Source organism: Lycium barbarum, chromosome 2, assembly GCF_019175385.1.
Source record: "Lycium barbarum isolate Lr01 chromosome 2, ASM1917538v2, whole genome shotgun sequence".
Lineage (NCBI taxonomy): Eukaryota > Viridiplantae > Streptophyta > Magnoliopsida > Solanales > Solanaceae > Lycium > Lycium barbarum.
In genome coordinates, this window is record NC_083338.1 from 2239715 (window position 1) to 2254504 (window position 14790).

Sequence of the window (14790 nt, forward strand, 5' to 3'; positions counted from 1 at the left end):
TGATGTTCATCCGAACCTAGTGTTTTCGACATATGTGTGTGTATATATATATATATATATATATATATATATATATATATATATATATATATATATATATATTGTAATTTTATTTCAACAAATATTATATTTTGTAACCCGTAATTTAAAAAATATAATGCAAGTTATAAAAATTTAAAGGTCGAACCTATCAAATTAAAATCATGAATCTGCATCTGATCACATCCCTTAGTGAATATCGCGTTCGTGATAAATTGACAGTATCGGGTGCCCGTCATGCTTTCTTTTTTGGGGCGTGACATTATACTTCAGGGGTAATATAAACTTCAAAAGTTAGGTGTGCAAGTTATAAATTGAGCCAAATCTAGTGCCTTTTAAAAACCTTTTTTTTTTTTAGTGTTTTAAGCCTGAATTAAATAACAAAAACTTGTTTAATTTGTACATAGGACATATGTCCTAATTTGAATCAGTCTTCTTTCAACATATCACATATAACGGAATCGAACATCTCCAAGATTATAAAAACACAACCATAGAATTTTTTTTGTCGAAGTGCTATGGAGAAGAGGCTTTTCAGGCGAAAAAAACATAAAAATTAAAATAAAATAAAATGGCTGGGTTACCTCAGTATGATTTTGATGAAAAGCCTTCTTCTTCTTCTTCTTCTAATTCATCATTAAATAAAGTACCATTATTTGCAGCAATCGCAAGGGTGGTAACCTTAGCTTCTTTGGTGATTTCATTACTTGTGGTTCAGAATATTGAAGTTTTTGTCACGGACTATGCAAAAATTTACTACGGTTCTTACAATACATACATGTAATCTCTCTTCTCCTTAATCATTACCCAATTGGTTAAACAAAAATAAAAAGGAAATAATGGTAATAATAAAGATTAACTTTTTAGTGGCTCTCATGCACAAATTTGGATTAGTCAGATCAATAGATCATTTTTATATGAGCATAATTTATTCTTCGTGATATTGAACATATTTTTTTATCCCTATTTGCATTTTAGTGGATTGGTCTGGTATGAGAAGTTATATGAAATAGTATATTACATCATTACTAATTCGTGAATTTATAACGATTGTCGTGTTCTACATGCTTGAATCTCTACAATTCTATGTTCTTTCCGAAAGTGTGCTCATCCCTATGTTGTGTGGAGCTAAGTTTCTTCTATTTGCTCGTGTTAATTTGAAGTCCCACATCCGTAATGATATGGGTAATTGGTCTCCTTATATGGACTTGGGCAAACCTCGCCTCATAAATTAGCTTTTGGGTTGAGTTAGGCTCAAGATTCATTCTTTACATGATATCAGAGCAGGATCCATCCCCCATATTAAATTGCTCATGCACCAGATGTCCAGCCCTGGACGTGAGGTGGGGTGTTTGAGTGATCTCTTTATATAGACTTAGACAATCTTCCCCTCATGAACTAACTTTTGGGATTGAGTTAGACCCAAAATCCATTTCTTTATAGCTGGAATAAAGTCTTTCCTCTGCAGGGGCCTTGTGCAGTTAACCCCAACAGGTGGTTGTCCGTTGTCCTAGAGGACAAAAAAAATATATGAGTTTAAGTTATATATATCATTAATAATAAATGATTCTTTGCATCATCAAGTAACTTATAATACATCTACAGGTAAATTATTTTAAAAAATGTGAGATTTGTAATCTTTAAAATAAGATAAATTACCTACTATAACATGTAATGACAAGTTTAGGAAGTTTTTGATATATTCCACCAAAAAATTAAACAGTGATAATAATGATGATGCTTTCTGTACCGTATTAATTTTATTAAATGTGTTTGTAATGATGATCAGTATTAATAACAGCAACAATGAAATAGGATGAGTCTTGTTTTGTTTTCTTCTTGTGCAGATACATGCATGGTGTACTAATAGCAGGAATTTGCTACACTGTATTGCTAATTCCTTTTGCAGCATATTACCTGCTAGCAAAGAAACAACTCATAGACCACCAAGCCTTTCGCTGGGTTGAATTTATTGGTGATAAGGTTGGTTCATTAACTTAATTATAACTTCATTTTTCCCATTTTTCAATTACTGACATAAGTAAATATGTGTCCAACATGTTTTTAGGGTGCGTTTGGTAGGAAGGAGAACGTTTTTCACAAAGAATATTTTTTCCAGAAATGTGTTCATGAAAAGTAACAACTGATAGTTGAGGTGTGTTTTGCTAACTAGTTGGTGATAGTTTAGGTAGGAAACTCTCACACCTGATAGTTCAGATAGAAAACTAAAAACAACAGTGATACTTGAGGTGTGTTTTTGACCCTTAAATCTTTTTTATTTGATGAACAAACATGAAGAGAAATTGAAAAAAGTTTTTCGGAAAATATTTTTCTCCATACCAACACACCCTTAAAGTAGGTCTATTTTCTATATATTGCTAACTATTGTAAATTTTTTGTCCCACCATATCTCAATTGTAAACTTTAATGATAATTAATTGTAAGTATCCATCGTCGATGGACTAGTAAATATGAGGCAAGTAACGTTTATAGTATGTCAAATTATATAAATTGATGTTATAAAAAATTATTTGATGGAATTTATGTAGATCATATTTGCCATATTGGGATCTGGATGTGCAGCATCACTAGCTATAACTGTGGAATTTCAAAAGGTCGAATGGAGCTCGGCCTATGTTGCAAAGTTGCGTACCTTTTTGGCCCTAATGCATGTCCCTAATGCATTTCTTCTAGCAGCATTTGTTAGCTCTCTATTTTCTTCAATCTTTTCATCTCTGAACCTCCGCAAGAGTGAATGATCATCAACAGTGGATTTACGCAAAAGTTTTTCATAAGCGGTGTCGATATTTACAGAAGAGAACCTCCAACCTTGAAGAGCAAAATCAGGCGCTTAACCAATGTGCCAAGTGGCAGATAGGCATTGTCAAGCGGCGTCACTGTCTTTTCTTATCTAGCATTTCCGCATAGTATTAATTCAGACAAAGTGGTGTCACGTGATACCGCTTCGTCCAACGTGTCAGCCCCCCAGTTTGTATGTTCTGCTTTTGTTGTGTGGATATCTTCCTTACTTAGGTTGACTAGTGAAATTAGTTAGTCATTTTTGTGGAGAATATATCAACTCATCTTTGTGTGGTTGAAGATTTTAGCTTATGTTTCTTTTTATATTATTTTTAAGTTTTGACTGAGATTCAAATTCTTAAAAATCACACATGCAATATATGCGAGAAATTATATCCAATGATCATAAAAATGAATGGTTTTGAACTTTTAATCCCTGTCCCAAAAGCAAACCTTTAAGGTCAAAAGTCCAAAGTGCTGCGCATAGGGCAAAACTTGTTAAACTTGAAGTTTTACCCATAGAGCAAACGAGGTCAAAAGTCTTCAAGGACATTCTTATAAATAATCCCAATATACAGTATGCCTTAGATTCTCTAGGTCCTTGTTATGGTTATGGGCCTCATTGTCGACCCGAAGGCCATGTTTTTTTTTTTTTTTTGTTTTTTGTTTTTTGAACCAACAAACATTATACATTTGTCCTTTGGGTTATTCCATTCATCGAGGGGCACGGATAATGCTTGGGACTCGGAAAAGAAGAGGGGAAAAGAAAAAAGAAGATTTGGTTTGGATTCTGAAAAAGTAGTGTAAAGATTTGGCTTGGACACTTAATTTTGATACTGTAACAAGGAACTTTCAACTATAACTTTACACCCATTTTTTTCAGTTTGAAAAAAGATGGAGAAATTAATTAGTAAAAAAAAAACGTTATTGGTTAAAGTTTGTCTTAGTTAGAATAATGAAAGGGTCTCTCTTTTTCAGACCTACTACCTGTGTAATAAATATAAAAATAATATAATCTTTTATAATTAAATATAGTTTAACTTTAAAATTTTCATTTTACCATTAATAAATGATTTATAGTCACACAGATATTAAAGCTTATTTTGGACCACACGTGTCAAAAAAATTCCATCCAACTGCGTCTTATATATATATATATGCACTTATAGTTACGAACTTATATGCAAGAAAGATGAGTTGCCTCCGTGAAGAGAAAAAAATTCTTGCCTCGGACAGTGGCGGAGCCACATAGAGCCGAGGGGCCGAATCCCCTCGGCGGAAAAAAACACTGTTTTTACGAGGTTAAAATGATTTTTTATGTATATATAGTAGATGTTGAACCCCCTTAGTTTCTTCGTATGTTTACCTTTTTATATTTTGAACCCCCTCGGCGGAAATCCTAGTTCCGCCACTGGCCTCGGATATTCCTAAATGAAATAGAAAAGAAGTAATTAAGGAAATGAAATGTCGCCTTCTTGAACTATATCATAAACAAATCATCTCCTCCACACCAATTACGAAATTTTCTCTATTGCTCTCGTATATCGTCATAACGTTCGTGTTCAATTAAAAAAACTTCCTATGTCTCAATCTAAGTGTCTTAGTTTGATTAGGTGTGAAATTTAAGAAATAAAGAGAGACTTTTAGATTTTGTGGTCTTAAATTAAAAATATGTATAGTCCTTTAAATCTTATGATCTTAACCTTTTCATATAAAATTTTGAAATTAATAAAATAAATTACTAAATATAGAAAGAGACATCTACCTACCAATAAAAAAAAAACAAAAAAAGAGAATTAAATTGGGACGAAGGGATAAATTGGATGGATAGAGCAGTAAAAGAAGTTATAGGTTAAACTTTGTCATAGCTAGAATAATGAAAAGGTCTCTCTTCTATGCAGTATAGTACTTTCTCTCTCTCTCCTATAATCTAATACTTTTTGCTTTTTGAAATTTAAAAGATATGAATATTGGTTATTTTTTCACCAAATTGATATGAGAAAAATTGTAAGTTGTAGTATTTTTCATGTAATTTTGAAATATATAAATTTTAATCTTAAAATAATAAATTAATTTAATCTAATTTAGCTTAAATATTTAGTTAAATTAACTCTAAAAAAACAAAAATTATCATATAAATTGGGACAAAGGAGTATTTGTTTTTTTTTTTTTTTTTCACTGATAAAAGTGAGAGCCTATGAGAGAGAAATAGACCGTGACATTTCTACTTTAATGTTGTGTGCGATTTTGTAGCTGAATTGAGAAGGACAAATGCCTGATTTTAACCTTTCAAACAGTGGCACTGAAAACATTGTAACCTTCATTTTGATGAAACATTTAATATGAACCAAACTGAACCAAATTTCATCAACTTCCCATTACTAAAGAGGCTAAGACAAAAAGAGCTTTACTTTTACCCTCTTTTTGTTGAGAAAAGCAATTTTTTTAACATATCTTATCTTGACATATAAGTAGAAGAAGTAATATTTGATGATGCTTCTAGGTGTAAGTATCTGACAGCAAGGACTTTGTAATTGTCAGATACTAAATATTTCCTCCTTCCTAATTTATGATATAGTGTCATGGAATTTTTTGATATGTAAGTCAAGTTTATGCAAAGTATCAATAGTATGTTTCGAAATAAGTAGTGTTTAATATTACACGCATGCATATTTAAAATACTGGATGTGAGGGTTCCAACAACTCAAGTCAATAATAGTGGCGGAGCCAAGATTTATATTAAGGGGTGTCAAAAAATATAGATATGTCACGACCTAGGTTTGAACACAAGACTTTAGGAAATTTTTGCAACCTCTTAACCACTAAACTAAACCTTCAACTTGTGTTAAGGAGTATCAACACTGGTATATATACCTATAAAATAAAAAAAATAGCTATTTATACAATGTAATTTTCCGACTAAGGGGTGTTGCTTGACGCCCCTCAGGCATGGGTAGCTCCGCCCCTCGTCACCAAAGGTGAAATATGATGCTAAAAATTAAATAATTTTAGAAAACAAATGTATCTTTTTTGGGGACAAATTTTTTAAAAATACGTGTCACATAAAATACGACAGAACAAGTACCTTGAAAAAAAAAACCCACTAATAATATGCCAAATTGAAGTTGCAAATACAAAAATAAAATAAAGTAAGCCTTGTTTTTCAGTATTTGCTAAAATGATTGTTGTTTCATTACCCCAAAGAATAGACAGCAAAAATGTGTGCGTAAGCAATGAGACTAGCTAGTTCAATTTTGTACCTCATGTTTTTTTTTTTTTAAATAATAATAAAGATTGAGTTTAGTACACATTGTTTAAATTTGTCCAAGTATCGAGAATTAATTTATTTTTCTCATCTAAATACTTTGAACTAAGTAATTTTTCCAAGTAAAAAAGAAAAGCCTGAATTTATATGTCAAACTGTCCTTTTTTTTGTTGTCGTAAAAATGACATACTTCTTTATTTAGAAACAATTTAACTTTAAATTTCTTATAGTATTTTCATTACACAATTCACAAATGTCTATGACTTTTTTTAGAACACAAGTTTTAAAAGTATATTTTTATTTCCCAAAGGATAAAGGATCAAATTTGTCCCTGAACTATGTGAAATTGAACATAGTTGCCCTCCTTTAATAGTTGGGGTCAAATATTCCCTCGTCGTTACTAGTTGAACTATGCGAAATGGAATAAATTTGTCTTTATTTTTAAATTATGCAAATTTACAAATTTGTTCAGTTTCGCATAATTCAAGGGCAAAACTGATCATTTTATCGTTTTTTTAATTCCGTGCCTAGTCAATATGACCGCCACATAAATTGGGACGGAGGGAGTATATCGAATGGAAACATTTGAGTTGAAAATATTTTAGAGTATGTATAAGACATTACATATTCTCCTTCCCAGGATAGATAAGGAATTAGGTAAACATTGTCACCAACATCCCATGACGGACATTGGTCCTACTATTCATCATCCCACCATATTGTGATGTGATGATATGTATCTATGATATCTTTCTTGTTCAGACCAAACAAGCCTAACAACACATGATTAAATAGTAAAAGTAAAGTAAGACCATTAGCTAAAAGTATGGCTTTCAAAGTTATTCATCAAGACTTTCAACTTCAATTGTATGATCACAATTAAAGAGCGGAATATTTTTTATGAATGCGTGGTCATTCAAATTATGATTTGTTGTTGAAAAGTTACTATTCTTTACATTGATACATAAGAAACCCAACAAATTATATTTCGAGCTAATCTAAATAAACAAAAGCCAATCCAAACTAGTCTCTCAATCTCACTTTATGTAAACTTACTATTCTTTTTAGTATGTCTAAAAAAAGAATGACACATTTCTTTTTTTTCTTTTAAGGACACGTTTCTCTTGTTGTGTGCGTGAGAACTATTCAAACATAGCATTCCCTTTTACCTTCAATAATATGATTTGATACTTCTTTTGATACTTTACATATATTTGGCTTATATCTTAAAAGTTTTTTCCTATATTGCCGCTGTCTCTCATAATATAATCCAATCATGAGATCTACCACTAATGTTGGTGCCCCATTGTTTATATTATTATCATCTTCTTACTACAATAACAACAACCGTAACTATTATTAGCATTCTTCATATTATTATCATCTTCTTACTACAATAACAACAACCATTACTATGCTTCAATCTCAAATAAATTGGGTTCATACTAATCATATCACCTTCTTATTTGCCCAAACAAAATCGAAATGATTATTTGAATGATTCAGAATGAGTCTTATTCAAAAGAAAAACGTACTAGCTATCCTTTTTCCAAAAGAAACAAAAAAAAAATGAAAACCCTACATTAACAAGATACATTAAACACAAATATACCACAAAAAGTCCTAACCAACACATTACATTATATATTTTGGTCATTGCTCTCCTTCAGCTTCAGTTGTAGCAGAAGACATGTAACTCATAGCTGGAGAAGACTCAATATCAATAGGTGCATTTTTTTGAAACTTGTTTTTGCAAGCATGGCAAGTAATTTCCAAAATTGAAGAACTTAGTCTCTTAGTAGCTGCCTCTTTCAAATTTGTTGCTCTTTCAATTTCAGCTAGTGCTTGTTGTCGAATTCTCTTTGCATTCGCAAATTCTATCTCCGCGTATTCCATTTGCCTCTTCGCTTGCCTTCGTGCTTCCTCAGCGTAAGCTTTTTCAGCCATAGCTAAATTTAGTACCTCATTTTCCCCATGGCTTTTTTTTGGACTACTTTGTGATGATGATCCAATTGATAATTTCAATTGTGGTTCTTGATTTTCATGATCATGATCACTAGTACTTCTTATTGATGGTAAAAGGCCAAGTTCTAAATTATGATGTTGATGATCAGAATTGGTATTTGGCAAGGACATTATGGTTAATTTTGCTAAATTTGTGTCACTTGAAGGGCTAGTACTTGAAGCAGTTCTTGAAGAACAATTACCAGCTGGTGATGCTGCTTGCAATGTTTGCGACTCTGGCCTAATTCTCCTTACAGTGCAAGTATCTTGGTGCTCAATAAAACTTTCCACTCTGAAAGGTCAAATAGTAACAAGGATTAATTAATAAAACATCAATAATTTCGTACCTTGATATTTGCACAAAGCTAGCTAGATAGCTAGGGGTTGTAATTATATAGCCAAGAGAAAACAAAAGAGGCTATTTCTTGTAGGGTTACCATAGAAAAGAAAAAGTTAAAAAGAATGCAGAAGCGACAAGATTTTTAACAAAACAAACAGATAGATTGTTCCTATTTCGAAAAAAATTAATTGCTATAGTAGGAAAAAATGATTTGATGGTGTCATTTTTTAAACAATAGAGTCATTTATTAGATGATTACAGGTAAATCTATTGACAAACATTAACTAACAATAATTTGGTAAAAACAAATTAGCATGCACGAATTTCGCGCATAACAGAAGCTTAGTGCGTTGGGCTGTTATTTAAACTAGCTTGCTGTAACAAATTAAAATTCACAGATTGTATAAGACAAATCTTTGCATTATCAGCTTATATATGTGACTTTAATTCATAATATAATATTAAATTGAACAGAATGTGGAAGTCAATTACTAATATATATATGCAGCACAAAGAAAGATGCACACTGTGTTCTTTACAATGACTATACTATATACTTAAAAAAGTGAGGCATTTATTGGAAATCGTGAATCTAGCTAGTGTATCACTTCCATTGGCTACAGCTACTAGTTAGGTTATAGTCCTAATTCTTTTGGAAATTGTAACAGGACTGAGGAATGTATGTTTGTCTATCTACCCCAACAGAAATTATAACAGAACTTACAGAGAAGTATTAAAGACTTTGTAAAAGAAAACTCTACAAAAAGTTTAGCGACTGATAACTGCTATCGCTAAACAGTAAAAATTTATCGTTAAACATGATTTAGGAATGTACTTATGTCTACATCTCCACGGAGAATATGATAAAAATTAAAGAGAAATATTAAAGACTTTGTAAAAGAAATGATCAAAGAAAATGCCACAAAAATGTACAGGATTAGCAACATACAACTATTGTCGCTGAAGGAGTAGTAAAAATCTATCATTAATTTTATTTAAACGATTATTTGAGATGAATTATTAAAAAAATATTAGCTACAAATTATTTAGCAATAAGTTTCGTAATTAATTCCTTTATTTTATAGCAAAAGGTTGAAGATTTCAATGAAAGCCACAAAGTTCCTGATATTAGGAAATGGCTAAAGGAATCTTGGAACTCTGGAATATGCCAGCCTAATTAAAGCCAAAAAAGAAAAACAGATACTCCCTCCGAATTAAAAAAAGAAGAAGTCCATTTAGTAATTTGCACACCCCTTAAGAAAATACTAATTTCTAGACAAAAATGAGTAATTTGACTAAACTATCCCTAATTAAATAGACATTGAGATTTGATCATATAACACTTAATAGGGGCAAATATGAAAAAACAAGGTTAATTTTTTCTTGATTTGCTAAGTGAACTCTTTTTTTTTATCCGGAGGAGTAACAAGAAATAGCTAAAGGATATGTAGAAAAACAGATAACAAGAAATAGCTAAAGCCAAAAATTAAAGACAGAATTCTTGAGAAGGAAAAAATTGGAACTTGGAAAAAACCGAATTTTACGGTATCATTTATTTGGATGTTTTTTGCGCTTCTATAGTGAATCTTGTTATAGAAAACATATACTCCGTAATATAACATAATATGAAAAAATTGATGCAACTATATAGTAAAATATTATTAAGAGGACGCGAAATGTTTGTCATAGAGAAGTCTGACCGTAGTGGGAAGTTGCTAAAGAAATCTCGAAGAGAAATTAAAGACTTTGTAAAGGAAATGACTAAAGAAAAAGTTTAAAGATTTCCATGAAAACCACAAGGTTCATATTAGTAGGAAATGGCTAAAGGAATCTTTGGAACTGTGGAATATGTCAGCCTAGTTAAAGCAAGACAATAAATAATAAGAAATGAGTTTTAAGTTATATACACTATCAGTATAAGTTTTTCTATATTATCAGGTCATTCAAAAGATATCTATATGTAAATTTTCTTAAATGAGAGTTTACAAAAATTTTAAGACATGTTATCAGCTACAACAGGTAAAGAAGATCTAATAGTATAAAACACTAGGTGATTTCGGTCATCTGTCTAAGCTTTGATAGACATAGTTACCTAGTACCTGTTGTTGGAGGAGGTAGCAGGTATCCCGTGGAATTAGTTGAGGTTAGCGTAAGTTGGCCCGAACACCACGATTATCAAAAAATGTAAACTGACAATGTATATAATTTGAACCTGTAAAAAAGAGAATTTTCGAAAAGCAAAATCTTAGAACCTGGAAAAAACGCGGCCACAGTCACAAGAATGGCCTCTAGTACCACAAGTTTTGAGATGTGCTTTGTAATCAGACTGAACAGCATAACCTTTCCCACATTTCTCACAAACCCATTGCTTATTATTGCTATGTTTCCTCCTAAAATGCTTCTTTATACCAACAAGATCACCAAGGGCATGACATGGATCATGGTGCAAACAACTTGGCTCAGGACAAACAAATACTCTTTTTTTAACTTGTGGATTTTCTCTTTTGACTAACTTCCATGGCACTTTGTGCCTTCTCCTATGCATTTGCAAGTTTTGGTCCCTTTGGAAACCTTGGTTGCATATCTCACATATGTATCTATCTGATTCCAAAAGTGTTTTTGGTGAAAGCGAAACCACTTCTGCATCCGGATCTATCATAACGAAAAGAAGAAGAAAAAAACATATCAAAAGGATTCAACAGTTTATAAATAACAAAAGAAAAAAGAAAAGAAATGTCGCACTTAGGAGTTAAACATGTAACCGGAAGAAATTCTTGAAACTCCTTTACCATTTCACTAGACTAATTAAGGGATTCAACCGTTTATATAAATAACAAGAAAGAAAGAAATGTTTTTAACTTATTTAAACTTGTAACCAGAAGCAATTTTTCAACCCTTTTGTCATTTTACTAGATTATTTTTCTTATATCAAAGGATTCAACAGTTTATAAAAAATAAAACGAAATTGGTTTTATCCAATTTAAATGTATAGCCTCAAGCAATTCTTGTACCCCTTTACTATTACACTAGATTTTTCCTTATATCAAGGGAGTCAACGCTTATTAATATAAGAAGAGAACCTAAGGCTTATTACTAGCATCGGCAGAGCCAGGAATTTATACAAAAAATTCAAAAATAATAATAGAATATCACACCTAGGATTTAAACCTGTAACCAGACATAATTCTTGAAGCTTTTGCCATTTTCACTAGATTTTTTCCTTATATCAAGGGATTCAACCATTTATAGATATAAAAAGGGGAGCTCATGACTTATTACCAGCGGCAGAACCAGAAATATTTATATAAAAAAAAATCAAAATAACAATAGAATGTCACACCTAGGATTTAAACCTATAACCAGATGAACCTTTTGCCATTTTACCTAGATTTTTTACTCATATCAAGGGATTCAACCATTTATAGTTATAATAAGAGAAGCTCAAGACTTATTATCGGCGGTAGTGCTAGGAATTTATATAAAAAAAAAAATCAAAATAACAACAAAATGTCACACCTAGAATTTAAACTTGTAACCAGATGAAATTCTTGAACCCTTTTGCCATTTTTCACTAAATTGTTTCCTTATATCAAGAGATTCAACAGTTTATTGAAAAAAAAAACGTATTTATCCTATTGGCGCATAGTTATAATTTTTCAACAAAGGAAATTCAATTCGGTTTTCAAGAATTGTTAGTTACCTGGTGTACCAGCTGGTCTTCTTTTCCTTCTATTAAAACCCCCACAATTTTCAGCAGAATTAAGTGCCTCAGAAGAGGAAGATGGACCAACTGGAGAAGAAGAAGAATTATCCAACATGGAGTAAATTTTTCGTATAGCTATAAATCTTTTTTTAGATCAAATGGAAAAAAAAGATGAATACTCAGACACTAGTACCCTACTTGTAACAGCTTTCTAAAATGGAGGGGGTGGGGGCGTGGGGGTGGGGCTTTTTAGGAAGGTGGGAAGGCACTTTCTTTTTGAGAAAATCAGTTCTCTTTTTAAGCTTTTTAAAGCTTTTTTTTCTATGAACTTTCTTACAAGGTTTTCATTGATTCTCCACCTTGAGCAAGTAAGGTTGAAGATAGTCTTGCTTATCATCTTTTCTCCTTTTGATTGTATATAAAGGTTGAAACAGTGAGATGTAAAAGAGAAAGTTAAGCTGGCATTGTCACGTGAGTGGTCAATTGAATATGTTTCGTCGAAAAATTATATTTTGTATATAAGAAAATAATGATTCCTTCATTAGCTATGTTAGCTTGTAGTACTTTTCGTGTAGTTTTGATAAATTTATAAGTTTTATATCAAATTTTCTAAACAATCTATACCTGAATTCGTAAGGGTCAAAATTAAGTATTTTTACCCTCATAATTCTAAATAATTTCATATAAGTTGGGACAGAAGAAATCTTATTTATATAGGTAAGATATTACTTTTTTATAAAAGATTGCAACAGTGATGAAAGAGGGAAGTTAAGTGAGGCTTTTAATCTTGAGTTTGAGTTATGTACATTTTTTTATATTATTAGATCTTATGTACATTTTTTTATATTATTAGATCATCTATAAGGATATTTACAGGTAAGTCTTGAAAATAAGATAGGTTGCCTGATACAACAGGTAAAGCTGACAGAATGGTAAAAAATTTCTTACATTGACAGCAAGGACGGATTCAAAATATTGAGTTTATGAGTTTGAATTTTAAAAGAAAGTAATTTAATTAATTGATTCTGGATAAATTATTACATATTCAAATGTCCTCCAACTTTGCTTGTGCAAGTAGACACCTCAACTTGTGTAAAGTTGAACACACAAACACAAATGCTGACATGGCACTGACCTAGCACATAAATTCTGGAGGTGTTTAAATGATTATTTTGTAAGTTAGAGTGTTTAATTGACAAAGTAGAAATCGACAAGTGGAGGTGCCTACTTGTGCACACTCAAAGTTGGAGGACATACTTGCTAGATGAAGCCAATTTTGAAAGCATGTTTATGTATTATGCTAATTTTTTTAATACAAATACATAGTTTTTTTAATCAATATTATTGAATTTTACTTATCGCGTAACTAGAATTATAACTCTGAATATATATATATATATATATACCTTGAGTTGAGCCAATTACTTTTGCTTCTTTTACTTGAAACTTTGAGCCCACACATGTACAGAGATAGAAGCAATAAGACAAGAGAATCAAAAGAACATCCCTCACACAAGAAAACAACAAAGAGTCATTATTATTTCATGAGACAAATGTAATTTGCATGAATAAATATTTTTGGCTTTGGAGCCTTTAGAGTAAACTTAGGATATGAGTTACACGTGATCTCACGTCTTACTCAGGTAGCCTTTTTATCCTTTTTAACTTTTTTTAACAAAAAGTGAAAAAGTGAAAGTGGTTTTAAAAAAAGAATTTCCATTGACCAAAGTTTTGCTCTTTTAATAATGAATGAACCTCAAAGTAAACATGATTAAGTTTTTGTAGCAGCTTTTGTGAAAGATGGTGGAAAACGCACGATTAAGCAGCTTTGTTAACAAAGTGTCAATTGTATAGTAATGCATCTTTAAAAGGAATTGCTTCTTTTTGGAGTTTCAATTTTTCAAAAATATTTTTACAACTTGAAAGTAAAAAAAATGTAATTAAATACCAAATGTATAAATGCTTTTGTTGTATATTTCGGAATTTTGTGATTTACGATGACCTTTTTCTCACCCCCATTATTCAAATAAACCTTTGAAAATGATGATCTAAGTGTTGTGTGTGTGTCAGTGTGGGAATAAAGTCTCATATGAGGAGTATAAAAGAGATGAAATTATTTAAAAGGTGTTAGCTCTTATGGTGTGAGGCTTCTTGGGAAAAAATTGTGGTCCGAAGAGGATAATACTACACTATGTTAGGCGTATTTTTGTGTTATTTTAACTCAACAACTGATAATTAGAGTCAATAGTTTGGTCGGCGAGTACTGGTGGCGGATCCAGGAATTTTACTTAGGGGATTCGAAAATAAAAATATTGTGCTTAGGATTTGAACTTGGAACCTGTTACACCTTGGAAAATTTCCCCGTTAACGTACAGTGAATAGGCTAGCGAAGGGTACGACGTATACGATGTTTTGATATGTAAGAAATAGCATTTGATGAACCTAATCGAGATTCAAAGATATTTGACATAAGGGAAGAAGGTTGTCAAGGAAAGCAAGGGATATGTTGCGTGACGGGTAAGAATTATGAGCGACAAGTTAATGATGGCTTAAAGATGTTTCGAAGAAGAGTGATAATGTCCCTTAAATTGATATTGAGGTGTTAATCAAGTGTCAAGAAGGGTCCATAAGGATTGGAGA

At 31.4% G+C, this 14790-nt stretch overlaps 2 protein-coding genes across 3 annotated transcripts; one reads left to right on the forward strand and one right to left on the reverse strand.

Annotated features, from left to right (window-relative positions):
* The first annotated feature begins 547 nt into the window (after positions 1-547).
* Positions 548-3242, forward strand: LOC132629211 (CASP-like protein 4D1). 2 transcript variants are annotated; one of them, XM_060344928.1, is made up of 3 exons: positions 548-819; positions 1887-2022; positions 2623-3242. In XM_060344928.1, exons 1-3 carry the CDS (start codon positions 611-613, stop codon positions 2629-2631), a joined length of 354 nt encoding a protein of 117 aa, XP_060200911.1. In that variant the 5' UTR covers positions 548-610; the 3' UTR covers positions 2632-3242. The 2 variants fall into 2 exon arrangements, with proteins under 2 accessions (XP_060200911.1, XP_060200910.1); XM_060344927.1 differs by having other exon boundaries at positions 2589-3240.
* Positions 3243-7542: 4300 nt separating this feature from the next.
* On the reverse strand, positions 7543-12558 carry LOC132625832 (zinc finger protein SHOOT GRAVITROPISM 5-like). The gene is made up of 3 exons (XM_060340414.1): positions 12148-12558; positions 10700-11099; positions 7543-8399 (listed from the first exon to the last, which is right to left on the reverse strand). Exons 1-3 carry the CDS (start codon positions 12263-12265, stop codon positions 7757-7759), a joined length of 1161 nt encoding a protein of 386 aa, XP_060196397.1. The 5' UTR covers positions 12266-12558; the 3' UTR covers positions 7543-7756.
* Positions 12559-14790: the final 2232 nt, after the last annotated feature.

What these genes read in the sequence shown, in the direction of transcription:
- LOC132629211 (XM_060344927.1), top strand. Translation starts at nt 611, where the DNA reads ATGGCTGGGTTACCTCAGTATGATTTTGATGAAAAGCCTTCTTCTTCT. An exon ending in GGTTCTTACAATACATACAT is followed by an intron (nt 820 to 1,886) that starts GTAATCTCTCTT and finishes CTTCTTGTGCAG; the next exon opens with ATACATGCATGGTGTACTAA. An exon ending in TTGAATTTATTGGTGATAAG is followed by an intron (nt 2,023 to 2,588) that starts GTTGGTTCATTA and finishes GAATTTATGTAG; the next exon opens with ATCATATTTGCCATATTGGG.
- LOC132625832 (XM_060340414.1), bottom strand. Translation starts at nt 12,265, where the DNA reads ATGTTGGATAATTCTTCTTCTTCTCCAGTTGGTCCATCTTCCTCTTCT. An exon ending in AAGACCAGCTGGTACACCAG is followed by an intron (nt 11,100 to 12,147) that starts GTAACTAACAAT and finishes TCGTTATGATAG; the next exon opens with ATCCGGATGCAGAAGTGGTT. An exon ending in TGTGGCCGCGTTTTTTCCAG is followed by an intron (nt 8,400 to 10,699) that starts GTTCTAAGATTT and finishes TTGACCTTTCAG; the next exon opens with AGTGGAAAGTTTTATTGAGC.